We start from the raw sequence: 26,415 nt of genomic DNA, 5'->3' as shown, positions 1-26,415 counted from the left end.
AAAAAACTTCAGCTGTTCCACTTGGTCTCTAAGGACCGGCAAGATTTAAATGTCTAATTTCCAAAGCTACTGCATATTTGGCTAATTAATTCTTGCATCTGACAAGGAAGATCCAGAAGAAAGAACACAGAGTTTCATGCATAATATTAAGAGTTTCTTGAATAGTAAAAGCCTCAGCTCTGTTTTAATCCCTACTGTACTACATACACACTTCAGAAGGTGTTTGAAGCAAAGGTTTCTGTTAGTAAAGTCTGATACAAAGGCTTTTATAAAAAACATTTATTTATTTTTGTTGGAAAGACAGATATACAGAGAGGAGAAGAGACAGGAAGATCTTCTTCCATCCGATTCTTCACTCCCCAAGTGACCACAACGGCTGGAGCTGAGCCAATATGAAGCTTGGAGCCAGAAGCTCTTTCAGGTCTCCCATGCGGGTGCAGGGTCCCAAGGCTTTGGGCCATCCTCGACTGCTTTCCTAGGCCACAAGCAGGAAGCTGGATGGAAAGCGGGGCTGCCAGGATTAGAACTGGCAACCATATGGGATCCCGGTGCATGCAAGGCGAAGACTTTAACCACTACGCTATTGCGCCAGGCCCTGATATATAGGCTTTTAAGTACTGTGGTCTTAAGTCTCCAAGAACGGTAACAACTGCCAATCTCTCCTCATGTGGTCCTTTCCCACCAAGTCCCAGTTTAGTCCATCTGTGTACTGGTAGAAGGGATGAGACATAGGACCGATGCTGTGGCGTAGCAGGTAAAGCTTCCATCCTGCATGGGCACCAACTTCGTGTCCTGGCTGCTCCACTGATCATGTCTGATCCAGCTCCCTGCTTAGGGCCTAACAAAGCAGTAGAGGATGGCCCCAAGCCTAAGAATCCTGCACCCGCGTGGGAGACTGGAAAAAACTCCTAGCTCCAGGATTCGGATCACTGTGGTCATTTGGGGAGTGAACCAGTAGTTGGAACGTGTGTGTGTGTGTGTGTGTGTGTGTGTGTGTGCAGTGTGTGCAGTGTGTGTGTGTGCAGTGTGTGTGTGCGTGCGTGTGTGTGTGTGGGTGTGTGTGCGTGTGTGTATGTGTGTGCAGTGTGTGCGCGTGGGTGTGCAGTGTGTGTGTGTGCAGTGTGTGTGCAGTGTGTGTGCAGTGTGTGTGTGCGTGGGTATGTGTGTACAGTGTGTGTGTGTGTGTGTGGATATGTGTGTGCGTGGGTGTGTGTGTGTGTGCGTGTGTGCGTGTGTGTGTGTGTGTGTGTGTGTGTATGTGTGTGAGCCCTTGAATCTTTTCAAATAAAAAAAATATATCTTCCAAAGGAGAAGGAAGAGGAGGATGAATGTGATGTACTGCTAAGACTGGACAGCGAGACACACTGTGGCTTGATCCATGTGCTATTCGGCTTCTCTCGGGTCTCTTGCCCTAAGGAGGATCAGCTGCCACGTGGGGAGACCCTAGGGAGAAGCCCAATAACAGTACAACTGAGGCCCCAGTAGCCACGTAAGGAGCCCCCTTGGCAGGAAGAGTCCATCCTCCCTCCAGCCCCCTCCCCCTGCACCCAGCCATGCCAGTCCCACATTCCTGAACTTTGGAAACATCGAGGTAACAACCATCTCTTATTTCAGCTTTTCAGTTTTGGGCAAATGTATCACTCAGCAATAAAAATTTCATTCCAAAGGCAAACAAACTTTAGAAACAGCCAGCTACATACCAACTAAACTGCTAAATTTCCTTCAACTCATGCCCAGAATCTTTTCATTTCTATCAGCCCTAATTCGACATTTACTACGTCAATTCCCAACCTACTGGGTCTAAAATATGCTATATGGAAGTTGCCCACAATGTGCTGAAAAACAACAAAGACAACATGCTTATTAAATTTCAACTTAAAAAAGAAAAAAAAAAAAAAAACTCCCAAAAGAACAACTTGGAAAATTGCGACACAAACATGAAATTGAGACCTGGTTAGCCTTTGCAGTTGCCATGGTAACCACATATACCTCATCTTCTCAACACTCAGCTTTCACATTCAACAATGAAAAAGATTTTATTTATTTGAACAGCAGAGTTACAGATATAGACCTTCCTTCCATTGATTCATTTCCCAAATCTCTCAGCCCAGGTCAAAGCCAGGAACTCCATCCAGACCTCCTTTGTGGGTAGTAGGGGCCTAAGCAGCCGGGCCATCCTCTGCTGCTTTCCTAAGCATATTAGCAGGGTGCTGGATTGGAAATGAAGCAGCCAGGACCTGAACAGTGTCCACAGGGGAATGTGAGCAGTCCAGACAACATCTTAACCCACTATGCCACAGCACTAGTTACCATATTCTCTCTTTCCACTCTCTTCTCCCTAAAACTCCTACCCTCTTGCCTTTGAGCCCTTCCACTTGAGCTACCTCAAAATGTGTATGCGCACGTATTCAACCCCCACATGTATATGCTGAGGTACCCAGAGGACTGAGAAGCTAAAGGAGACAGCTTTATCCTCATGGTCACATATTCACTCAGTTGTGCAAGAACAGAGACACTGCGCCAAGCAGACGGCTGATGCTCCGTGCTGTGTCCCTCCATCCTCCAGGCCGCACCCCATCATGTGGTAAGGGAAGTGGTGTGGTTAAAAAAAAAAGATCCATTTATTTTTATCAGAAAGGCACATCTACAAAGAAAAGGAGACAGACAGATCCTCAATCCACTGGTTCACTCCCCAGATGGCCACATCAGCTGGAGCTGAGCCAATCCGAAGCCAGGAGCTTCTTCCGGGTCTCCCACACAGGTGCAGGTCCCAAAACTTTGAGCCATCCTCTACTGCTTTCCCAGACCACAAGCAGGGAACTGATGGGAAGTGGAGCAGCCAGACACGAACTGGCACCTCATGGGATGCTGGCACTTGGAGGTGGAGGATTAGCCAGTTGAGCCAAAGCACTGGCCTCAGAGTTGCATTTTCTGTAGTACTCTGTTTTCCTGGATTTAGCATTCAAACTTCTCAACAATACACACTAATTTAAAAAAAAAAAAGTGTTTGCACAGCTAACAGCCCAGGCTATGTAAAAGTAACTTGGGCCACTGAAAAGCAGGACTCCTATATTTCCTTCTCAAAACCAGTTATGCTGGAAACTCCGAGAGTTCATCAAATTCTTCCTAACCCTACATTTCTCAATGGTTACATTATCCCAGACTTCAATTCCAGAAACGGTCTCCAGTCCTATTTTCAAATTCCATGAAAGAGAGGAGTAAAGATCTAGGAACAGCACAGCCAGTGTTTGCTTAAGCCTTGTGGTTAAGACACCTGTTCCCAGCTCAAGCTCCTGACTCCAGCTTCCCCACCAAGACAGAGTCTGGGATGCAGCGATATCCTGAAGTGATTGGATGTCTGCCACTCCCGTGTGGGACCTGGATCACGTTCCTGGCTCCTAGCTTGCACCCCAGGCATAGTTCCAGCCTTTACAACCATTTGGGGGTGAAGCCATGAATGAGGTCCTCTCTCGTCTCTCTTCCTCTCACATGAATTAAAAATATATATATCTGACTGTAAAGAGATATAGTGAGACACGATGAGTGGTACAAATCATTACCTGAACTCTGAGGTTGACCAGTTGTTGTGAGAGCAGGTGTATAGTGTAGTTATTGGGGTGTTTACATTCATGCCCCAGATCCACTTTCCAGTCCAGCTTCCTACTAATGTACATTCTGGGAGGCAGCAGATAGAGTTCAAGCGCTTGGGTTTGCTCCCCTCCCACAAGATATGCCCAGGCCAACCACAGATAGTCCACCTGGCCCAGTCCTGACTGCTGTGGGCATTTGGGGAGCGAACCAATAGATGAAAAATGTGTCTGTCTGTCTCTGCCTTTCAAATAAATAAAAACTTGTTGTTGTTAATTTATTTTAAAACATATTTATTTTCATTGGAAAGCAAGTAAAGATTTATGAAGAGAAAGAGAGACAGAAAGATCTTCCATCCGCGGCTCACTCCCCAGATGGCCACATCAGCCGAAGCTGAGCCTATACAAAGCCAAAAGCCAGGAGCCTCCTATGGGTCTCTCACACGGGTGCAGGGTTCCCAGGCTTTGGGCAGTCCTCTACTGCTTTCCCAGGCCACAAGCAGGGAGCTGGATGGGAAGTGGAGCAGCTGGGACACGAACTCGTGCCCATATGGGATGCCAGCACTTGAAGGGGGAGTGTTAGCCAATTAATCTATTGCCACCAGGCCAAAAACTTTTTCTTTAAAAGAATTTGTATAAGTTAGATTTACACATAAAAGGTTTTTTTGTTTGTTTGTTTCATGAAGTCTCAAGTTATTAGTTCTTAGTTCTTGGAGAACTAAGACAAGAATTTAGAACTTTTCCACTTTTTCCACCTTCCACAAGACCTTTTCAAATCCCACTTAGGGCTCTAATTTTTATTTCTGTCTATTCCTGTATTCCATATTCCCCAAAGATATCTAGCATCACACACCCACACTTTTTTTCCCACGCAAAATCCTGGGAAAGGGTCAGACTCCAAGGGCAGTTTCGCAGAGATTTCTGATAAGAGCAGCCACTGTTTCCAAGGGGAAATCACGTGATTAGCAAAGGAAGGAAAAGACGCAGAGGTGGTCAGAAGAAAGCAGAGTAGCTAACCCAACTAAAACCCAGCACAGGGTCAGGCAGCGCTGGCCACTTCCTGTCCCCACCGGCACTCACGCATGCCTGATTCCTCTTAATCCTAGCAAGGTCCGTGATGGCCTTTGCATAGTTGACTCTGAAGCTCAAAGGTTAAAAAAAAAAAAACAAAAACTTAAGACCACACTACAGAGGCCAGCTCTGTGGCTGGGCCAGCAAAGCTGTTACATGTGGTACCAGCATACCTTAGAGAGCACCAGTTCGAGTCCCGGCTGCTCTACTTTCCATCCAGCTCCCTGCACCTAGGAAAGCAGCTGAGTTTGGCTCAAGTGCTTGGACAGAGGAAGATGGGAAGAAGCTCCTGGCTTTGGAACAGCCTAGCTCTGACCCATTCAGCCATTTTGGGGAGTGAACCAGCAAATGGAAGATCTATCTCTCCCTCTCTAACTCTGTCTTTCAAATAAATGGATAAATGTTTAAAGATTACACTACAGGGGCTGCATGGTGGCTCAGTAGGCGAATCCTAAGCCTTGTGCACTGGCATCCCATATGGGTGCTGGTCCTAGTTCCAGATACACCACTTCCCACCCAGCTTCCTATTTGCAGACTGGGAAAGCAGTGGAGAATGACTCAAGTCCTTGGGATCCTGCACCCACATAGGAGAACTGGAGGAAGCTCCTGGCTCCTGGCTTCAGAATGGCCCAGCTCCAGCCATTGCAGACATCTGGGTAGTGAACCAGCAAATGGAAGATCTCTCTCTCTCTCTCTCTCTCTCTCTCTCTCTCTCTCTCTCTCTCCTGTCTACAAATCTGCTTTTACAATAAGCAATAGATCTGTTTTTAGAACTACACCATAAGTTTCTGAATCTGTGGCAAATCCAGGACTCAAACGCAATCCTGATCTTCCCAGTACTGAACATAACGTTACTCTACTCGTGTGTGAAAACTTCACTATGGAGACTGTCCCAAGCTTCCGGGGGAGCACAGCCCAGCTTTAACATCCAAGCATGCCTCGGTGCATCAGCGAGCTACCCATCTTGAAAGACGAGCCAGGCCCTGTGCTAGCATCCCAACCTCACAATCCATCCCCAAACCAACAAGAAGAAAGGAGGTTAGGACGGGGGTCCGACTTGCTGCAGGAGCTTGGACAAACTGAATGAGCCTCCCTCAGCCGCCTGCCAATTCGAAGCCAGCTCACCTAGGACTCACCTGATCGCACGATCAAAGTCCCGGCGTTCCTAGCATTCACCCAGAAAGCTGCCCAGGTAGGACGCTGCTCCACGAGCCGGGGCGCTGCGGTCCCTAGCAGACCTGCGAGGGAACAAGGGCGCGGAGGCAGGTGTGTGGACAGCCCCGTCCCGGGTGCTGGCCCGCCAGAGGCCACCGGCCGTGCTGACCCCTAACAGGGGAAAGGGGCTGTGGGCGAGGGCGGAGAGGCGCTCCGTCCACCAGCCGAGACCCCGAAAAGTTGCACAAGGCGGGCCCAGGCTCCTCGCCAAGCCCGGCTTCCCACAGCAATCAGGAATTCTCGGCGGACGCTCCCCGGCTCCGTCCCGTGCCCGCCGCGGCCGCTGGGGGACTGAGGAAGTGTCCCGGCTCGGGGGGGGGAGGCCCGAGAGGCCAGGAAGTGGAAGCCGAGGCCAGGGGTGGGGAAAAGGGAAGGGCCGGCCGGGGCAGGGCGCCTCCCCCGCACCCCCATTTCCTCAGTCCCACGCCCCGTCAGCCGGCCAGGGCCACAGGCTTCCCCCAGCCGGACCCGGGGCGAGACGTGGAGCCCACCCAGCCCCGGGGACCCCGAGGGGACGCCCCACTCTCCTACCTGGGCCCCGTCCCGCTGCGCCTCGGCCTAAGCGCGCCCCGCCTCCTCCCGGGGCCGGACCCCAGTCGCCCGCAGCCGATTTGTCATTGAGCAGCCCCGGGCTGCGTTCGCTTCCTCGACCCCGGAGACGCGCGCGCCCGCCGTCGTCTAGGCAACCCCTCCTCTCGAGAACGCGCCCCCCCGGAGACCACGCCCGTCGAGGCCCGACTAGCCAATCCGAAGGCGAGGGGGCGGCCCCGGCGCGCCGGCCCCGCCCAGGTCCAGTTCCTGCTTTTTTTCCTCCCGGGCCAGGACGGGCTGCAGTGACTTGCCCTGGGGGAGCTGCGAGCCGGGGCTGGGGTGCAGGGCGGTGCGACGCTGGGTCGGGGGAGTCCCAAGACGGGAAAAGTGAAAGGCAGGACGAGGGCTGGCCGAGTGGAATGGGGAGGTGATGGAAAGTGCGCGGGGGCGGGAGCGCATCCTGCCTGCCTGGGGCTCCCTCAGGGATGCACGGTTGTAACTTGACCCTGGTCACCCGCAGGGACGGGAACGCGAGTCCCGGCCGCGGCCGGGAGCCAGCCGACGCCCAGGAGCTTGTCACTTTCCGTCGCAGTGTGGCTTTGCTTTGCTTCTCTTAAGTCACCATTCCCACCGGGCACCCCACTCACAGATCAACCTCAGCGTCCCTGCCCCTGTGTGGGGATTAATAGTTGACGCGCCTGCTTTTGCTCAATGTGACACCCACAGCAGCCAGCACGGGGTAATTAATTCTTCGGGGTAAGTAGACATCACGTGACGAGTGTATACCAAGTAAGGGGTGATTTTGTGGCTGGCTTGGGTTTGTTGCCGCTAATCTATGCCAACCCTCCTCCAACTTGGGCATTAAACACACTTGTTCTTGACTTGGTCTTGCAAGCATCCTGGTTTCTATTCTTGCACGCGGGAGACTCTTCGCAGAGCCCTGATTGGAACTCTGCTGTTGGCAGAGATAAGGAGTGGGAGGTCCCTTGTAGAAGAAGCTGTTGGCTAGGTACACCCTGGAAAGGAAATCACCCCGCCCCTCCCCGCACTCCCCCCCAGCCTCTTCCTGAGCCACGGGGATTAAGGTCAAGTTACCTGGGAAATTGATGCACCCCTGTGGACCTCAGTTTCCCCAGCTGTCCACTAGGAACGTCCCTCTCCCCTGTAGGTGTAAGAAGCTACAGATGGAGCCCTCATTCGTTGCTAGGAACCTGGAGAGCCTATGTGTTGAATGTCACCAATGGCATGCCCCAAGGTGATCCGTGAGCCTGCAAGCCAGGCAGGGAGTGAGGGCCAGTTTCCTGGAATGTCAGCCAGCCTGGGAGGCTGGCAGGATTCTATGAACAGACAGTATTATTAGAAAGCATCCAGACGAGCGCCATCATCCAAATGAGCATGGCGACTTGGGGAGTACCTTGATTGGAAAAAAAAAAAAAAAGAAGAAGAAGAAGGCAGCCAGGCCACAGCTTCCCACAGTCTAATCCTGTTCTCAGGAGTGGCTCTCGCGAGCAGCAGCCATCAACTGATGGCAACCCAAGGCATGCCCATTCCTTCCTGGGCACGTGTGCCATCCCACTGCCCAGTGCCTGAAGGAAAGATGCAGAGAATTCCCTGAGGTTTTTTTTTTTCTGCTTGTTTAATTTATTTAACACACATATTTTCGCACCTGCTGGTTCACTGTCCCCAGTGCTTGCAACAAGCTGAGACTGGACCAGTCTAAAGCCAGGACCTTGGAATTCCCTCCGGGTCTCCCACTTGGCTGATGGGGACTGATGAGCCATCAACTTCTGCTACCTCCCATTAGCCAGAGGGGAGTCGGGACTCAAACCCAGAGAGTCCTAAATGTGAGTATTCCAAACTACCGCTCAACTGCTCGGCCAAAGACCCACGCCACACCTGAGCTCTTCCATGCACACTGCGGGGGCAGAGTGATTTACTCTTGTCTGGAAAAAGGTTCCAAATACTGAGCCCTCACCCAGCATCCCACGTAAGGACACTTTGTCACGGACGCTTCCCCAGCCTGGACAATAGCCCTGTGGTGGCCTGTGCCCACAGCCCTTTGCCAAGATGAGCTCCTGACATTCTCTCATTCCCAAACATTGAAAATTTGGACTTTGGAAGGAGGTGTTGGGGCACAGCGGGTTAAACTGGTGCTCTTAACACTAGTATCTCACATTAAAGTGCCAGTTCTAGCTCTAGCTGCTCCACTTCCGATCCTGCTCCCCGCTGATACACCTGGGAAGGGAGAAGGCAAAGGCTCAGAAACATGGGCCCCTGCCCCCCATGTAGGATACAGAGATGGAATTCCTGGCTCCTGCCTTCACCCTGGCCCAGACCTGGCTGGCATTTGAGATGTGAGCCAGCAGGTGAAAGACTTTCTCTCGCGCGCGCTCTCTCTCTCTCTCTCTCCCCCTCCCCCTCTTCCAAACTCCTCTCCTCCCCCCCACCCCGCCTGGGAATCACACCCCTGAAAGAAAAAAAGGAATTTTCTAGAAGGTGAACTGTCATCTTCCAGCAGAAATGCAATGATTTGGCTAATACTTCAAAAAGAAACAGTCATGCGTTTCTGCTTTGAGACATTGAATGAGCTGCACTCTCCATTCCACCATCCTGGTCTGCGCATTTCTAGTGTGTCTCCCAGGACTGAGTCTGCCTTGTGATTGGCTGATAAGCTGTTCTGATTCCCCGCCCCCTTCCCCCGCCCCCTCCAGCTGCCTGCTCCCACGTTCCCTGCCCATCTTCAGGGAGATCTGCACTCAGTGCTCCCTAAAACTCATACTTGTGAGCACATGCCAGACACCTGCCACGCCCCAAGTGTCCAGGAAGGAACTGCTACAGATGGAGGGGGGTTAAGTCTGTATCCTAGGCATGGCTCTCTTTAAAGTGCCTAGAACCCACAGCTGGAGGCTGATCCTGGTCTGCTGAACAGGGTGGGGCTACCTCCTTCCCCATACCCCCTGCCCACCCACCCCACCCCCTGCATGGGATGCTCCCATCCCCAGTTCCCCAGCTCAGCTCCCTCCCTACCCCAGCCTTTCCCCAATGCCAGCAGTCGCTGTCACTTTGTCCCTCCCACCCACAAGTTCCTGATCTTTCCCTGGAAAAAACTGCATTAGCATTTTCTATAAATGTGGCTTTCTTGCTTTCCTTTTTTTTTTTTTAAGACTTATTTATTTTTGGGCCCTGCGCTGTGGCCTAGTGGCTAAAGCCCTTGCCTTGAATGTGCCAGGATCCCATTGGGAACCGGTTCTAATCCCAGCAGCTCCACTTCCCATCCAGCTCCCTGCTTGTGGCCTGGGGAAACAGTCGAGGACGGCCCAAAGCCTTGGGACCCTGCACTCACACGGGAATCCTGGAGGAAGTTCCTGGCTCCTTCAGATTGGCGCAACACCGGTCATTGCAGTCACTTGAGGAGTGAATCATCAGACGGAAGATCTTCCTGTCTGTCCTCCTTTCTGTATCTCTGACTTTGCAATAAATGAAAATAAAATTATTTATTTTTTATTGGAAAGTTGGATCAGATTTATGGAGAGAGGAGAAGCAGAAAGATCTTCCATCCACTGGTTCATTCCCCAGATGTCTGCAACAGCCAGAGCTGAACCCAAGTGAAGCCAGGAGCCTCTTCCAGATCTCCCAAGCAGGATCAGGATCCCAAGGCTTTGGGCCATCCTCTACCATTTTACCAGATCATAAACAGGGAGCTGGCTGTGATGTGGAGTAGCTGGGACACAAACTGGTGTCCATATGGGATCTCGGCACTTGCAAGGTGAGGATTGAGCCATTGAGCCATCGGGTTGGGCCTGCTTTCTTTTTGACTCCCAGCCAGCTTCTCTTCATTCCAGTATCCCATAAGGCAGAGTCAGGCCAAAGGAAGATAGAGTGGCCCTCAGGCGTGAGGGAGGCCCTAAACACAGTTCACAACTGCCATTGTGCAAGCACACGCTAAGATGCACATACCTGGGTCAGGAGAAGGGGCAAAGAACCAACGCTCTTGCTCAAATGCATTCTGCCATAGAAGAAACTCCCAGGCAGGAATAGAACTAAGGCAGCAGCTACCAGGGTGGGGGGGTCACTGAGGCTCCTGCTCCAGGCACCTCAGAGGCCCAGCCAGGGTGCTGGGTGTATACCCCTCCTGGGACATGAGATGCATACAAGGGCTCTGGGCACGGCTGTGTAAGGAGTGAACCCAGCACAGATGCTCGGGGCCAGGAGTCACAGGAAATGCTCCAAGCCTGTGTGGATGCTGAGCCAAGGCCTCCCCAGCCCTGCAGGATGAAGGGAGGACCGAACTGCCGAGCCAGATTCCTGCTGTCTGCACCTGGCACGGGTGGGGGAGTTGGGAGTGTTGGCATCCCCAGACAGGTGGGAGGAGAGGCTTCCAACGAAAAGAGCCCAAGAGACATGCTTGGAGCAGGTAAGGAGGTAGGAACCTGGGCTACCAGGGCCACTTGTCCCTTCTCTCCAGCATCTCAGACGCCCCCTATTCCCCAGCCAGAACAGGTTCTATGCTCATACTTAACAGTCTAAGAGGAAGGCATGAGTGCCTGTTTCTGGTGGGGTAGAAGGAAGTGATGTAGCATTCTAAAACCATCTAGCCTCCAAGCACGCATGCCTCATGAACAAACCCCGGGTACTCCACGGGCTGTGGGACCTGGAACAGCTCACTCAGACCGTGGTTCGTTTGTCCTTTCTTTCTTTTTTTTCTAAGATTTATTTTTATTGGAAAGGCAGATATACAGAGAGGAGGAGAGACAGAGAGGAAGATCTTCTGTCTGATGGTTCACTCCCCAAGCAGCCACAACGTCTAGAGCTAAGCCAATCCGAAGCCTGGAACCAAAAGCTTCTTCTGGGTCTCCCACATAGGTGCAGGGTCCCAAGGCTTTAGGCCGTCCTCGACTGCTTTCCCAGACCATAAGCAGGGAGCTGGATGGGAAGCATGGCCGCCGGGATTAGAACCTGCTACCATGTGGGATTCTGCCTCGGGCAAGGCAAGGACTTTAACCGCTACGCTATCATGCCGGGCCCAGTTCTTTCATTTTTGAAATGGTGATCAGCTAGTCTATCCTGAGCACCTGAGTCAGGGGCTGCCTGGACTGAGGACCTCAAAGGTCCTTTGGTTGTGACTGCCTGCCTCTTGGCAGGTCCTGGGCACCAGGCTCCAGGACAAGATGGAGGAGAGACACCGCTGTGGCAGAGCCACTCAGCACCCTGGGGAGCACCTGTCAGGACTCCTGGCCCTCAATGCCCCTGTGCCCATCCCATCCACTCTCTAGGACAAGTGGCCCTGTCTGTGTGTTGGAGCAAGGGAACCCCTCCTTGCGTCACCTGGACCCTCCCCAAGGGAGTCCGTTCCTTGACTTGCCCCGGCAGCTGGGATGTCACCCACCAAATGCCCATCCCGAAGACCACAGCTGCAGCATGGGCAACCTTAGAGACCTGTGTGTATACCAAACTTTCAGATGAAATTGGATATCTTGTATTGTCATTTGCAAAAATTAGACAGCCCCCACCTTAGGCCCACCCACTGTTATTGCAAAGCCCCTAGCTGCAGGCAGCACCTAGAACGGAAGGCAGATCTGGCTCCCAGAAAGGAAATGTCCCACCCCCACCCCACCCCACCCCCCGCCGGCCCTGGGCACTGGGGGCTCTGATGAAAAGGCCTGTAGCAGGGGTGGGGGTGGAGTGAGGTGCTGTGCGGGTCCTGCCCCATTCCCCTGCCTGAGGTTCCCTGTAGCATTGAGAGTCCCTTCTCAATGACTTAGTCCTGCAAAATCCCATCAGCCTGTGCCCACTCAGCACCTGTCCTCCAGCCCGACCCCATCTCCCCTCCTGCTCCAGGAAGCCTCCCCGTCCCACCCATTCAATGTCACAACTCTGCTTATCCTTCCTGTTGTGTGTCAGAAGATGCCAGCTGATATCACCCCAACAATGTAAATGCCAGATGCTGTCACTCACTCTTACCCAGGACACAAGGACCACAAAGCTGCTGACCCTGCCACCTGCTAGCCATGGGGTTTTGAGCCAGTGCCACCTCGATCCTCCCCCTCGAGTTAAGTCAGGAATGGTTCTTTCCAGAAGTGAAGTGGAGGAGGTGGGGCCAGCCTCCTGATCTACCACAGGCATCCCCAGCTCAGGCAGGCTCAAGGCAAGAGCAAGCCCTGTGGCTGTGTGCACTGGAGTCCCAGAACCATGGCTTCCCCTCCAGCTTCCTGGCCACTGCCAGTTCCTCTTCTTAAAGCTTTGCTCTCTCAGCCCCACCCAGAGGTGCAGGAAGTGGCAGCCCCCTGCCCCACCCACCCACTCACACATGGTGCCCGGATGCTGCCCCCAACCAAATGACTCAGCAGTGCACATGGGGGTGGCACATCAGGAGGTCGGAGACATAGTGAACACTGCCAGAGGAAGGTCTGGCATGATCTAGAATGAAGCTGACCTGCTCTTCCTTCCAGTGGGGGGAGGGGGAGAGGGGCGAAGGGAGGAGCCTGTAAAGGCAGCTCAGTCAACACAAGTTGGGGAACCCCAGGCACCTCTCTGAGATTCCTCTGTCTCAGGAGGATAATACCTGAGCCACAGAGAGTCCCCAGGTGACATCTGAGAGCAGTCTGGGTGTCCCTCTCTGCTGCACTTGCTGGGAGCCCCTCCCCTCACCACCATGGCCATTGTCATTCAGTGCAGGATCCTCCTCCTTGCCCTGCAGGGAAGGCACGTGCATGCAGACCCCCAGCTGGAGGAAGAAGGCATGAGATTAGAGGGCAAACCCTTCCTGTCCTCCCGTAACCCTGGTCCACCTTCTTTCTTTGTGTGCTGGCTGCTGGAAAAACAAGAGGTCCCACCATGGCTTCCTTCCCCCGGTCCCCTCCCTTTCCCAGCCGCCAAGCTGAGTGATAAGGAAAGGGAACAAGTTTCAGGAAGAGGACGCCTCCTCTCCAGGATGGCCAATGGTGGCACGGCCTGCCCAGCCCCACTTGTGCATGCAGAGTGCAAGGCTCCCCCTGCCTCCACAGCACCAGGTGGCCTGTCCCTGAGCCACAGGCAGACCTTGGTCAGACACACCCAAAGGCTGAGATGGGACCTCCCACTCCAAGCTGCTTCAGCCCATGCGCACTCTCCTGGGCCTTAAGACCAAGGTCCCAGGGGTGCGGTCACTGAGTGGGAGCCAGGCTGGCTCAGCAGCAGGCATGTGCCATGCCCTCACCCTACTGGCAGGCAGTAGTGACACCTGCATGGCTGTTTTTGAAATATTTACTTTTCTTTGAAAAGGTAGAGTCACAGAGACAAGAGAGAGGGAGAGATCTTCCATTCACTGATTCACTCTCGAAATGGCCGCAGTGGCCAGAGCTGAGGCACTCTAAAGCTGGGAGCCAGGAGCTTTTAATGGGGCTCCCACATGAGTGCAGGACCCAAGCACTTGGGCCATCCTCTGCTGCTGTCCCAGGCACTTCATCAGGGAACTGGATGAGAAGTGGAGTAGCTGGGACAAGAACTATCATATGGGGTGCCAATGCCACAAGCAGAGGTTTAGCTCCCTACTCACAACACAGGCCCCAACTTAATGACTCTTTAATGCACTGACATCAGGACCCAACAGTGAGGACAGCAGTCCCTCGTGGGGTGCAGGACAGAGGCACTGAGGAGGGTGTGGCTGTCCTCCCCTTCACCCTCTCCCCGAAAGCACAGTGCCTGGATGGAGGGCCCGCGAAAACAGCTGGAAGCTTGGAGTCAGTGTGATGGCTCAATTAGCTAATCCTCTGCCAGTATTCCATATGGGAGCCAGTTCACGTCCCAGCTGCTCTGCCTCCCATCCTGCTCCCTGCTTGTGGCCTGGGAAAGCAGTAGAGGATGGCCCCAAAATAAGAACCTGGATGGAGTTCCAGGCTCTTGCCTTCAGCCTGACCTAGCCTCATCTGTTACAGCAGACAAAAGAGCTCTGGCCATCTCCCTGCTTTTAGGGGACCTTGTACCTGCGTGGTAAACCGGAAAGAATCTCCTAACTTCTGGCTTTGGATCGGCTCAGCACCGGCCATTGCAGTCATTTGGGGAGTGATTCAGCAGACAGAGATCTTTCTGTCTCTCCTCTCTGTACATCTGCCTCTCCAATGTAAATAATTAATCTTTAAAGAGCTGGAAGGTGAGTCCCAGACCAGTGGGAGGCGCATCCTGACACAGGACAAACAAGCCGTGCAGCTGGGGTTTCCATTATGACCACGGAAGCGGGAAGGAAATGGAGCAGGGGACTGAAGCTGGGCAGTCCCAGGGAAGGCCCCTCGGTCCTCTTTCTCCAGGCTAAGTTCAATGTCCAAGCAAAGAGGAAGCCTGTGTTTTCCTCCTGCTACTCTAGGGGAGAGCAGCCGAAGGCTGCAGGGAGCCAGGCACCTGGAACCCGCAGGCAGCCCTCCCCACAGCTTGCACCTGCTCTTGCTGCTCCTGTTATAGCCCCTCCCAGGATCAAGACCACATCCAGCACCGCAGCTCTCTCGCTGATCTGATTATGCCACAGCATAATCGCCTGTGGGCTGCCCCATAGAGCCCAGCTCCATGCCTTCCCTCCCTCCTGGTCCACAGGTGGTGCCCTGCACCCCAGCCTTTGCCTCCACCGTCCCTGTTCCTTCTTCTCCAGTACCCACGACAGTCTGAACCTGTTGTCCAAATGCAACCAAGGACCAGTGGTCTGCAAAAAGTGTATGATTTAGAATTATGGGGGCTGGTGTGGTCGCTCAACTGGGTAATCCTCTGCCTTGCAAGTGCCAGCATCCCATATTGTGGCTGGTTCATGTCCTGGCTGCTCCATTTCCCATCTGGATCCCTGCTTGTGGTCTGGGAAAGCAATAGAGGATGGCCTTTGGATCCTGCCTCTATGTGGGAGATCCAGGGCAATCCTTGGAGGGTTCCCTATACAACCAGATGGTACCCAGGAGAGGTGGAGTATGAATGGGGCTTCAAAAAGAAAAAAAGTGAGGAATCCTGATCCTGAGCAGCAAAGAGGAGGTCAGGGGTAGATATTTGGCACAGCATTTAAGCTGCCACTTAGCTTAAGCATCCCACATTAGAGCACTTGGTTCGAATCCCAGCTCCTCCCTTTCTAATCCAGCTTCCACTGATGAGCACCCTGGGAGGCAGCAAGTGATGGCTCGAGTCCTTGCCCCACCCCCACCTACCCAGGTGGGAGACCTGGATGCAGTTCCAGGCTCTTGCTGTAACAGATGCAAGAGCTCTGGCCGTCTCCCTGCTTTTCAAACAAAATAGTAATAATGATAAAATAAGAACATTTTCTTTACTAACACAGAAATACGGAATTGACTAAATACAGAGCCAAAAAAAAAAAAAAAAAAAAGAGGATCATGACAATGGACAGCCCTCAAGGCTGCGGGGACCAACTTAAGCCAAAGTATGGAGGATGGGGTAGTCCAGGAAGTGACGGGACAGGCCAAGCAGGTGTTAGGGCTGACTCACAGGGAACCTGAGGCTGATGCAGGAAAATCCACCAGAGAACTTGGAGAGTTAGCAAGAGCCCCTGACCTGCGCGGGGCAGGGCAGGGAGAGGGTTGCGAGGGAGATTGGGGATGGGGAGGGAAGCCCCCCGTGAACATCTGTGGAGGAGCCCCTCCCAGCAGGCTAGGGTCTGCAACTCTGCATGGCAAACAGACCTGTGCCACAGGCAAGGCACTCACTCCTCCCTTCCAAGGCCAGGAGCTCCTTCACTCCACCTCTCTTACCCTGCAACAGCATACCCCCCACGTGTGCGCATGCGTTCATGCCACCTGCCAGGGCACAACAAAGACGAGGCTGGCCTGTTTGTCTCGGAGCCCCTCCTACCATGGACACACAGCTGGGGGGGGGGGGGACCCCTGACTGGCCACGTTTGAATGCACTTGCCGCTCCACGGCCACCACAGGGCACAGTACATGCACCCTCCCCCCACTTCTTGGATTCAGAGAACAAACTGTGTGACTGAGGACCTCACAGAGGGAGGCCCTCAAAGGTTATAGTTTGGGGCACACCCCAAATCAGAGTTCACTGTGGTGTAGGCACATCAGAAAGGAGATCTTGTGCTCGCTTCGGCGGCACATATACTAAAATTGGAACGATACAGAGGAGATTAGCACAGCCCCTGCGCAAGAAAGGAGATCTGCACCATGATATGGCCGCCTTGGTTGCCAGATCCGCCCTGGAGGGCTCCCATGCTCCCCAGTGCCTCTCCCACCAAGACCCTGTGGGTGCCCAGTTCTCACCCTTAGAATCAAGGGGAGGCTCAGTGGAGTTGTGTGATAGTCAAAGAGACAGGCCTGGGGGACTTCTGGAGGAGGTGGGGCTGCCCACTGGGCTCCTTGACTCTGGGCTTGGAAGAGAAAACAGCCCAGGTGACACAGGCCCAGAAGGTGGCACCTTGTACCTGGGCACCCCATAAACCACAGCACACAACCAGATGTTTCATCCAACGGCAAATTGAAGATTTAGCATCACATCCCGCCCAACCCCCATCCACCAAGCCCTATGTTAATTGGATTTTGGAATTTATACCCCAACCTGCCTCAGTTTAAGCTCCCTGGTGTCCCACAAGGGTTGGGACATGGAGATTCTGACCTTGAAGTGAAACCTGTCAGACACCTGGCTGGCACCTGCCTGTGCCATGGAGCCTGGGAAGGCAGTTCTGGGCGCCGTGCCCGCAGGGCTGGCTGGCAAGGCTCTGAGCTCATGGCGGAGGCTGGCAAGATGGGCACTCTGCCAGTCGCCAGGGAGGCCACTAATGAGCGGATGTGTTCCAGGTTGTGAGCCCCAGGGGTGACTGCACCTGGCCCAGGAGCACCCTCCACCAGTGCAAGCAGGCTGTGTAGACGGCTGGACAGCGTAAGAACCCCAACACCACCCCATGCCAGCTATGCTAGCCTCAGGGTCCTTGGGCGCAAACACATGAGTGCCAGCAGAACCCACTTTGTGGTCCGCCATGGTGCCTGCTGCACAATGCATACCATGTCAGAACTCGATATTATTACTTTATAATCAACATAATACAGGTTTATTCATTTATTTATTGGGAAGGCAGAGTGAGAGGGAGAAATATCTTGCATCCACTGGTTTGCATCCCCACAACAAACCAGGAACTTCTTTCAGGTCTCCCAGTGGGTGCAGGGCCCCAAGGTTTTGGGCCGCCCTCAACTGCTTTCCCCAGGCCACAAGCAGGGAGCCTGCACCCACACTGGGAGACCTAGAGGGAGTTTCTGGCTTCAGGTTTCAGCCTGGTCCAGCCCTGGCTGTTGCAGGAAATGTACCAGCAGACGAGAGCTCTCTTTTGCTCTCTTCTTTTCAAATAAAATTATTATTTTTTTTAATCCCAGGCATTCCTCCCTTATGGGAAAGGGGCCTCTTTTTTTTTTTTTTTTTAATTTTATTGCAAAGTCAGATATACAGAGAGGAGGAGAGACGAAGAAGAAGATCTTCTGTCCATTGATTCACTCCCCAAGTGACCACAATGGTGGTCGATCCAAAGCCAGGAGCTCTTCTGGATCTCCCACGTGGGTGCAGGGTCCCAGGGCTTTGGGCCAATCTCAACTACTTTCCCAGGCCACACACAGGGAGCTGGATGGGAAGTATGGCTGCCATGATTAGAACTGGCACCCATATGGGATCCCGTTCAAGGCGAGGACTTTTAGCTGCTAGGCGACAGTACCAGGCCCCTAAAAGTGTTAAAACGAAAACAAAAACAAACAAACAAACAAAAAAGAACAACCTTCTTGCTGTGTGAGAGAGCTGAAGAAATGAGGAGGGGATGCTCCTGCTAAGCTGGCTAGGCTGGCTAGGAATCCGGCAGCCCGGAGCCTCTGTACACAGAGCTGGGACATTCACAGCTGTCGGGCTGTTCAGAAAGAACCATGGTGACAGTGGATCATTTCCACATGCTTGTGAATCAGGGCAAGTAGCAGGAACTCTCCCAGACAAGGAACGAGTTACTTGTCGAGTGCCAGAACCTCACAATCTCTTTGGTACCAAAGCAGAAGGCGAGTGGTCCCACATAGCACGGTGCCCATATGGGGGCAGGCACAGCCACTGCCAAGGTGAGGCTGGGTGCTGAAACCTTCCTCGGAGCTTAAAACACACTTAGGTTCTGGGCCTCACCCCCAAGGATCTATCTGCTCACATCAGCCTGCACCTGCACTTGGGGAGCTCTAGGGCCAGCCTTCCCTAGGCCCAAAACTGTAGCACAGTGAGCTCAGCTGCCCACCACAGTGCTGCTGTCCCATATGGGCACCAGTTCAAGTCCTGGCTGCTCTGATTCTGATCTGGCTCTCAGCTAATGCACTGGGAGAGCACTGGAAGGTGGCCCAGGTGCTTGGTCCCCTGCCACCCACGTAGAAGATCCAGAATGAATTCTAGGATCTCTCCAGACTATTGTTACCATTAGTCATCCTGCCGTTCAAATAAATAAATATTTTTAAGATTCATTTATTTTTACTTGAAAGACAAAAGTATAGAGAGGAGACACTAAGAGAAAAATCTCCCATCTGCTAGTTCACTCCCCAAGAGGCTGCAACAGCCAGACCTGCATCAATCCACAGTCAGGAGTCTCTCCAAGGTCACCCATGCAGGTGCAGGGTCCCAAGACCTTGGGCCGTCCTCGACTGCTTTCCCAGGCCACAGGCAGGGAGGTGGACGGGAAGCAGAACAGCCAGAACACAAACCGGTCCATATGGGATACTTGCGCTTGAAGGTGGAAAATGAGCCTATTAAGCAACAGTGTTGGCCCTCAAATAAATAAATCTTTTTTAAAAAGACAAAAAAGGAAAAGAAAAAATCTGCAAAGCAGAACCAGAGCCAGGTACCTGGTTTCTCTTCAGGTTACTGAAGTGCTCTACCTGCCACCTGACTCTAACACAGAGAGCCCCTCTTCCGTGAGAGGAGGGGGTGCACATGTGGACTATCTCCTGATGGTGTCAGGTCTGCCGCATCACCTCACCTCCACCGTGCCACACAGACAGCAGCCTCATTTTACAGGTGGCAAAACCTATGCTCAGACAGGCTGAGTTGTTTGGCGTCGGACACACAGCTGGTTCAATGGTAATTGTGAGGCTTGAGTCCAGGTGGTACCCACTTGAATGCCCCTGGGACTGGGGACAGGGGAAGGGAGTTACAGGGACAGAACACCTTCCCCCCTTCCCTGTGATGGCTCAGTAGCTAAATCTTCATCTTGCACATGCCGGGATCCCATATGGGTGCCAGTTCGTGTCCCAGCTGTTTCATTTCCCATCCAGCTCCCTGTTTGTGGCCTGGGAAAGAAGTAGAGGTCTTGGGACCCTGTGCCCATGTGGGAGACGCAAAAGAAGGTCCTGACTTAGGATCGGCTCATCTCTGGCCATTATGGCCACTTGGGAATGAGCCAGAGGATGGAAGATCTTTCTGTCTCTTCTTCCCTCGAAGTAGCTCTGCCTTTCAAATACATAAGGGAAGGAAAGGAAGAAGGGAAAGAGGGAGGGAGAGAGGAAGGACGTTTGCTGCCTCAGCCATGACCTTGGAATCAAGGAGGGAACACCGTGGCCCCCAAGTCACAGCTCACACAGCTCTGCCTTCGCACTGAGACGTGGTCCCACAACCCCCGTAGCAAAGACTGCAGTGTGACCAAAGGTTGCCTTGAGCTGCCTCAGCGATCTCAGAGCAATCACCGCCCCAGCCCCCACCGTGCAGGGCAAGGTTGGTACTGGCTGAAGCGGGCAAGCAGGCAGGGAGGAGGCAAGCAGTTTTAAGCTACAAGAGCAGAGTCCAGTGGCTCAGGGGGTGATGCCCGCTCTTGGCACTGTGGCCCAACCAGAATGACGATCATGGCACTTCTGTGTAAGCAGTGAGCACACAGCTTTCCTTTCTGTCAATAACATGTTATTTTGCTCAAGTTGTTCAGTGACTCCACGGGAAGTTGAATGAAGCAGGGGTGTGTGAGGAGGGAGGTGGTGACTGGGGAGGGCCTCTTGCATGAGGTAGATGGCCGAGCTGAGATGGGGCCAGCAGAGCAGCAGCGTGGTCACAGCTCCTTGCTGCATCTGTGTCCCGAGGGAGGGACAGCTAATCTGCTACCCAGGAAGGTGTATGTGTGTGGGGGAGGTGGAGGCACAGGTGGGAACAAGAGGGTCTGAGGGACCAAATCTTGGAGCATGTTCTAGATTATTCCTACATTGTTTCATTTGGCCTGTACACTTTTTATCACCATTCACAAGTGAGAACAGGAGGCTCAGTCAGCTCCTTGCCAAGGTCACTGAGCTCTGCGGTCTGCAGACACGTACACACACACATCTGCACGTGAGGCCATGCACAGGCCTCTGCAGGTGTGTGTGCCATGGCTGTGAAGAGATGGGGAGCAGGGAGATGCAGGGTGATGGTGCGGAAGTGAGCTACTGCTGGGAGAGATGAGAATGTGCTGGGGGCCAAGGGGTGAGGGCGGGGCCAGGAAGCTGCGGCTCCTGAAAACAGATCCCAAAAGGGGAATTTCAGGACCTTCCCATACAGTTATCTACCCCAAACCAGTCCCATGGAGGACATTCAGCAAGGGCCCCGGGTGTCCTGTGGTGGGGGGCCAGTGGAAGCCTCCTGCCCAGCTCCAGGCCAGCACCAGAACTCTGCTTGGAAGCCTGACCTCAGTCCCAGGAGACTCAAGCAAAGCGGTGGCCAGCAGTGTCTTAGGCCTGCTAACCTAGGGTCAGCCCCTTGGGGCAGTGGCACCTTTCAAAGTTGGTCAGTCCCCTCCATGGCCTAGGGAGCGGGGCAGTCACAGTGTCGCTGATGCATACTAGGTAGTTAGCTTCCATCCGCTGGTTTACTCTCCAGGTGGCTGCTAAGGCTGGAGCTGGGCAGGTCCCAATCTGGGAACCAAGAGCCTCTTCTGGGTCCCCCATGTGGGTACAGGGGCCCAAGCTTTGGACTACCCACAGATCCCCATACCCTGTGGATCCCAAGGACTGTAGCTGGGAAAGGATGAGCCACCTGCCAGCGAGGTGCAGAGAGCACCCTCCAGGTGGGGAGTGGATGGCACAGAATGAGGGTGCTGCTGGCCTCATACTGCCCGTAGGAGCGAGGGAGGAACAGACCCCAGGTCTGGGACAGCCACTCTAGCAACATGTCAAACATCTTTGATGACCTAAGTGTTAGCTGAGGTCCAGATCCCACGGAGGGATGGATGACCACTCCACTGCAACCCAGAGAACTGAGTCTGTGACAGCCAACGGTCCCTGGGCGGTGGAGGCCAGAGCAGAGTGGCTGGGCCCTCAGGGTCTCGGGCTTCCCAGGCAATGCAGGGCAGGATGCAGCTTGTGACCCTCAGGGGGACGGCAAGGCCACTCCCTATAAGTGAACAAGCTAAGGCACTGGCTGTGTGCCAGGCTCAGGAGGCTGTGCCAGCCTGTGCCTGGTTACTCTTAAGGGTGTATGGAAAGAGCCATGGTGCAGGGCCAGGGAAAGCCAGGAAGGCAGTCCTGCTGGGGGAGGGCCCAAGCCTCCTGGGGGAGGGCCCAGGGCTGCTGGGGGAGAAACCAGGCTTGCTGGGGAAGGGCCAATGCCTCCTGGGGGAGGGCCCAGGGCTGCTGGGGGAGAAACCAGGCTTGCTGGGGAAGGGCCAATGCCTCCTGGGGGAGGGCCCAGGGCTGCTGGGGCAGATGGCAGGCTTGTTGGGGGAGGGGCATGCACCCTGGCAGCGAGGTCAGGCCCACTGAGGGTGAGAGCAGGAGGCAGCCTCTCGTTCTGCATGTGGAGCTGTGGAGGTGGGAAAAACGCTCCAGTTCATCCTAGCCCACAGGTTGGGGAGCAGAGGCCCCAACATCGCTTGGCTGCTACGGGGACTGAGGAGGGCTTCTGATGGCTCCCTGGGGGCTCCGTGACCAGCTGCCTGCCACCAGGTCCCTCTCCTCACTCACCTTACTCTACATTCATCCATTCCCCCAAATTGTGCTGCAAGCCTTCACCAGCCCATTTCACAGATGATCAGGACAATGGACTGAGCTACTGCTTTTCAAACAATTCTGTTTTAGCTAGCAAACTCTTGGAAGGCCACTCGGCTGCTCTGGCTGAGGTGGGGACCAGACAGCTTGTGGGAATGGCACTGAGGGGTGCCACTGTGCACCCCACATGGTGTTTCAGGACCCCGATCCCTATATCGGTGTCTGGAAGGAGCAGTTGCTGGTTTTCTCCAGCCAGGGATGGAGCAGGGCTGGGCAGGTGCGGTGGGCAGATGCTGCCCAGCATCACACATCCACTACAGAGGGCCAGGGGGAGGACCCTCGCCCAGGTCTGTCCAGCTAGGGAGGGGTAGAGAGGGGTTCTTCAAAACCACAGACACACAGATGGCTCAGACCAGCCCCTAGGCTTCAACCAGTAAGCTGGTTCCAAAGAGAACCTGGGCTTATCAGCAGGTGCACGGAGGAGGGCCTGAACTACACGGCCAGGCCCCCTGACCGCGCTGCTCCAGAACCCCCTTTTCGCTCATTGTCCTGCAAGAATCAGTTGGAACAAGCCAGAGCCAAATCGATCACAAAATGAGATCAGACTTAAAATGGAACCATCCTGGCTAGGTTTTTTTCCTTGCCCGTGCCTGGGGCGGGGGGTGGGTGGGTGGGGGGGAGACAAGGTAGGGAGGAGAAGGTTGTTGATGATGGTGGTGGATGTGGTAAGAAAGGGATGGGAACAGGGTGTCAAATCACTGGGGCAGCCACCACGCAAGCAGGCAGGCGGACCCGAGCACGGTCCGGGAGCCCGATGGGCGTGCAAAGTGCCTCTCTCTCACCCTGGTCCCCGCGCCGAGCAGCCGGTCCAATCTCACCCATCCTGCTTGCAACACCCGCGCTTGCCAGGCTTAGGTTCCCGGCACCGAGTCACCCGACTCCGCTCGTGCACACGCAGGCGTCCCCACTGGCGCCGTCCCCATTACCCACTTGGTCCCCGGGAGCCGGCCACCAGGGCCAGCAGTCCCGGGTGCACGATTGCTGCGGAGCCCCGCCCTTGACCCCGTCCCGGCCACGCCCATCGCCGAGCTGCCGGACGTGAGCCACGCCCACCGTCGAGCTGCCGGACTGAGCCACGCCCTTAGCCCCGCCCTCGCCCGTTGCCGAGCAGCTCCGGCCAGCCCCGCCCTCGCCCCTCGACCACGCCCCCCAGTCGCGCTGGGCCCGCCCCGGGTAGGCGGAAGGACGTGAGCTCACGCCCGCCTCCATGTTCCGGCCGCCACCAGGAAGCGTCGGCCCGAGGTCGCGGTCCGCTCGCTGCGAACGACGTGCCGGCCCGGGAGTCAAGGACGCCGAACGTTGCGAGCGCCTCCGTCCGTGGGCGCGGAATGAAGGCGGGCGCCGTGGTCCCTCAGTCGGCTGACTACGGCGGCGGTCAGAGACGCCAGCCGGCGGCTGCTTCCTGGTAGCCACCGCCGCCGCGTCGCCTCGGGGCCTGCGCGCTTCCGGCCGGGCCACGTGACGGCGCGCGCACGTGTTCCGGTCTGTGCGAGCCTCCTGCTGCCGAGCTCGCCGCCGCCGACGTGCAGCCCCCCGAAGCCAGGCCGGGCCGGGGCCGGGGGTCCGGGGGGGCTCCCCGCCGCGGCGGGCGGCCATGAACCCCAGGGGCCTGTTCCAGGACTTCAACCCGAGTAAGTTCCTCATCTACGCCTGCCTGCTCGCGTTCTCGGTGCTGCTGCCGCTGCGGCTGGACGGCGTGCTGCAGTGGAGCTACTGGGCGGTGTTCGCGCCCATCTGGCTGTGGAAGCTGCTGGTGATGGCGGGCGCGGCGGTGGGCGCGGGCGTGTGGGCGCGACACCCGCGCTACCGCACCGAGGGCGAGTCGTGCGTCGAGTTCAAAGCCATGCTCATCGCCGTGGGCCTGCACCTGCTGCTGCTGCTGTTCGAAGTGCTGGTGTGCGACCGGCTGGAGCGGGGCACGCACTTCTGGCTGCTGGTTTTCATGCCTCTCTTCTTCGTGTCGCCCGTGGCCGTGGCGGCGTGCGTCTGGGGCTTCCGACACGACCGCTCGCTGGAGCTGGAACTGCTGTGCTCCGTCAACATCCTGCAGTTCATCTTCATCGCGCTGCGCCTGGACCGCATCATCCACTGGCCCTGGCTCGTGGTGTGCGTGCCGCTGTGGATCCTCATGGCTTTTCTGTGCCTCGTGGTGCTCTACTACGTGGTCTGGTCCCTCCTCTTCCTGCGCTCGCTGGAGGTGGTGGCCGAGCAGCGACGGACGCACGTGACCATGGCCGTGAGCTGGATCGCCATCGTGGTGCCGCTGCTGACCTTCGAGGTGCTGCTGGTGCACAGGCTGGACGGCCACAACGCCTTCTCGCACGTGGCCATCTTCTTGCCGCTCTGGATCTCGCTGCTCACGCTCCTGGCCACCACGTTCAGGTTCAAGGGCGGCAACCACTGGTGGTTCGGCATCCGCAGGGACTTCTGCCAGTTCCTGCTGGAGATCTTCCCCTGCCTCCGGGAGTACGGTAACATCTCCTACGACCTGCAGCACGAGGACAGCGAGGAGGCCGACGACGCGGTCACCGCGGGACCGGAAGGCCCCAAGCTGGCGCCCGTGTTCGGCAAGGCCAGAGTGGTGACACAGAGCCCGGGGAAGTACGTGCCCCCGCCCCCCAAGCTGAACATCGACATGCCGGATTAGGCCTCCTGCTCCTCGGTGTGTGCACCGTCACCAGCTCGGGTCTGCCTTTGCGTGCATGTGCCCCCCGGGGGACCCTACCTGGTCACCTCCGGGTGCGCTCTGTACCAGCCAGCCCGAGGCCCGGCTGTGAACAGAGGAGGTTGGGTTCCTGTGTGTGTGTGTGAGAGTGTGACAGAAGGGGGTGTTGCTTGCCAGGTTGCTGCTGTCACAGCCAGCCCTCCAACTTTCCCCCAAGCAGGGACACAAGTTGAGGTACCCTCCCAGGGTTCCTCAAAAGGAATAACTACACAGCTGTTGGGGTAGTTTGGGGGTTTGTTTTTGTGAAGTGCTACTATGCCTGTCAAAAGTGTTGTTTAAAAAAACCCTATTTTTATACATGGCTCACCTCTGTTCTGAGGTTGTGCCCATCCTGACAGGTGGCCGTGCCGAGCGCCATCCTGCCCCCTGCACCTGCCGGGTCGTCCCCGGCATGCTCACTTTTGTCCCGGTAGCTTTCCTCACGGCTTCCCAAGCAGGTGGACTTTGTTCTCACGGCGTTGCGCCCATGCGCGTATTCATGTGAACGATCTGTCAGTTGTGACCTCTGGCGTTGAATTCGGGTTCTTTGCAGGACATTGTATGGTGTGTTTTTTTTTTGGGGGGGGGGTTTTGTTTGTTTTTTAAGTTTTTCTGTAAAGAAACTTGTCAACGGCAGGCGTCGGCCCTGGCTGTGTTCGTGCGTGTGTCATGCGGGGGCCAAGTGGCTGGCAAGGGTGGCACACTTCCCAGGACCCCTCAGTCCCTGCTGGGAACTGGAGGCGTCACCTTCCTGTGGGCACGAGGTGGGGGGACACGGGGACACGGGGACACGGTTACGGCGTGCCTTGAATTCTCCAGCCAGAATTAACAGTGCTGGAGAGGAACGGAGGGGGCAGGTCTGGTTCTTAGAATCTTGCAGTATGAATTGGCTGTCATCGTAAAGGCAGGACCTGCCGCTGGAGAGAGTGGCTTTAATCAGAAATGGCCAAGAGAAGCAGCAGCTCCTCCCGCTGACAGTGCAGCCCCGGGGTCCGTCCATGCTGGGCAGGCGGCAGCTGCCTGCGGGGAGTCAGAGAGGCGAAGGCCCACCCCTTGTTGTCAGGGCTTCCAGAAGGTGGTTTTTTTTTTTAAAAAAAATCAATTTATTTTTATTGCAAAGTCAGATATTCAGAGAGAAAGAAAGACAGGAAGATCTTCTGTCCAGTGATTCACTCCCCACGTGGCTGGAGCTGCGCCAGTCCTAAGCCAGGAGCCAGGAGCTTCTTCCACTGAGGTGCAGATCCCAAGACTTTGGGCCATCCTCGACTGCTTTCCCAGGCCACGAGCGGGGAGTTGAGCGGAAATCAGGGCTGCTGGGATATGAACCAGCACCCAT

The 26,415-nt window shown here is 55.2% G+C and overlaps 2 protein-coding genes and 1 non-coding gene across 6 annotated transcripts in view; 2 read left to right on the top strand and 1 right to left on the bottom strand.

Annotated features, from left to right (window-relative positions):
• RALB (RAS like proto-oncogene B) overlaps window positions 1-6,546 on the bottom strand; it is a 31,938-nt gene extending 25,392 nt beyond the window's left edge. The window contains exons 1-2 of one of the 2 annotated variants that reach the window (XM_040979133.1): window positions 6,405-6,546; window positions 5,795-5,896 (exon numbers count right to left, since the gene is read on the bottom strand). The gene's annotated coding sequence lies outside the window, so the exon portion shown is untranslated. The other variant, XM_040979134.1, reaches the window with a different exon arrangement.
• A 9,904-nt stretch (window positions 6,547-16,450) lies between these two features.
• Window positions 16,451-16,557, top strand: LOC121155723. Its single transcript, XR_005883710.1, has one exon. It is a non-coding gene; the product is annotated as a U6 spliceosomal RNA (small nuclear RNA).
• Window positions 16,558-23,567: 7,010 nt separating this feature from the next.
• Window positions 23,568-25,785, top strand: TMEM185B (transmembrane protein 185B). Of its 3 annotated transcripts, none has more exons than XM_040979131.1 (2): window positions 23,568-24,392; window positions 24,477-25,785. In XM_040979131.1, the coding sequence occupies exons 1-2, from the start codon at window positions 23,970-23,972 to the stop codon at window positions 25,020-25,022; spliced, it is 969 nt and encodes a 322-aa protein (XP_040835065.1). In that variant the 5' UTR covers window positions 23,568-23,969; the 3' UTR covers window positions 25,023-25,785. The 3 variants fall into 3 exon arrangements, with proteins under 3 accessions (XP_040835065.1, XP_040835064.1, XP_040835066.1); XM_040979132.1 differs by having other exon boundaries at window positions 23,955-24,004; window positions 24,182-25,785; XM_040979130.1 differs by having other exon boundaries at window positions 23,571-25,785.
• Window positions 25,786-26,415: the final 630 nt, after the last annotated feature.

The sequence above is a fragment of the Ochotona curzoniae genome, unplaced genomic scaffold (assembly GCF_017591425.1).
Source record: "Ochotona curzoniae isolate NIBS_2020 unplaced genomic scaffold, NIBS_Ocur_1.0 contig_3037, whole genome shotgun sequence".
Classification (NCBI taxonomy): Eukaryota; Metazoa; Chordata; class Mammalia; order Lagomorpha; family Ochotonidae; genus Ochotona; species Ochotona curzoniae.
This window is presented reverse-complemented; position numbering and strand designations above follow the sequence as displayed.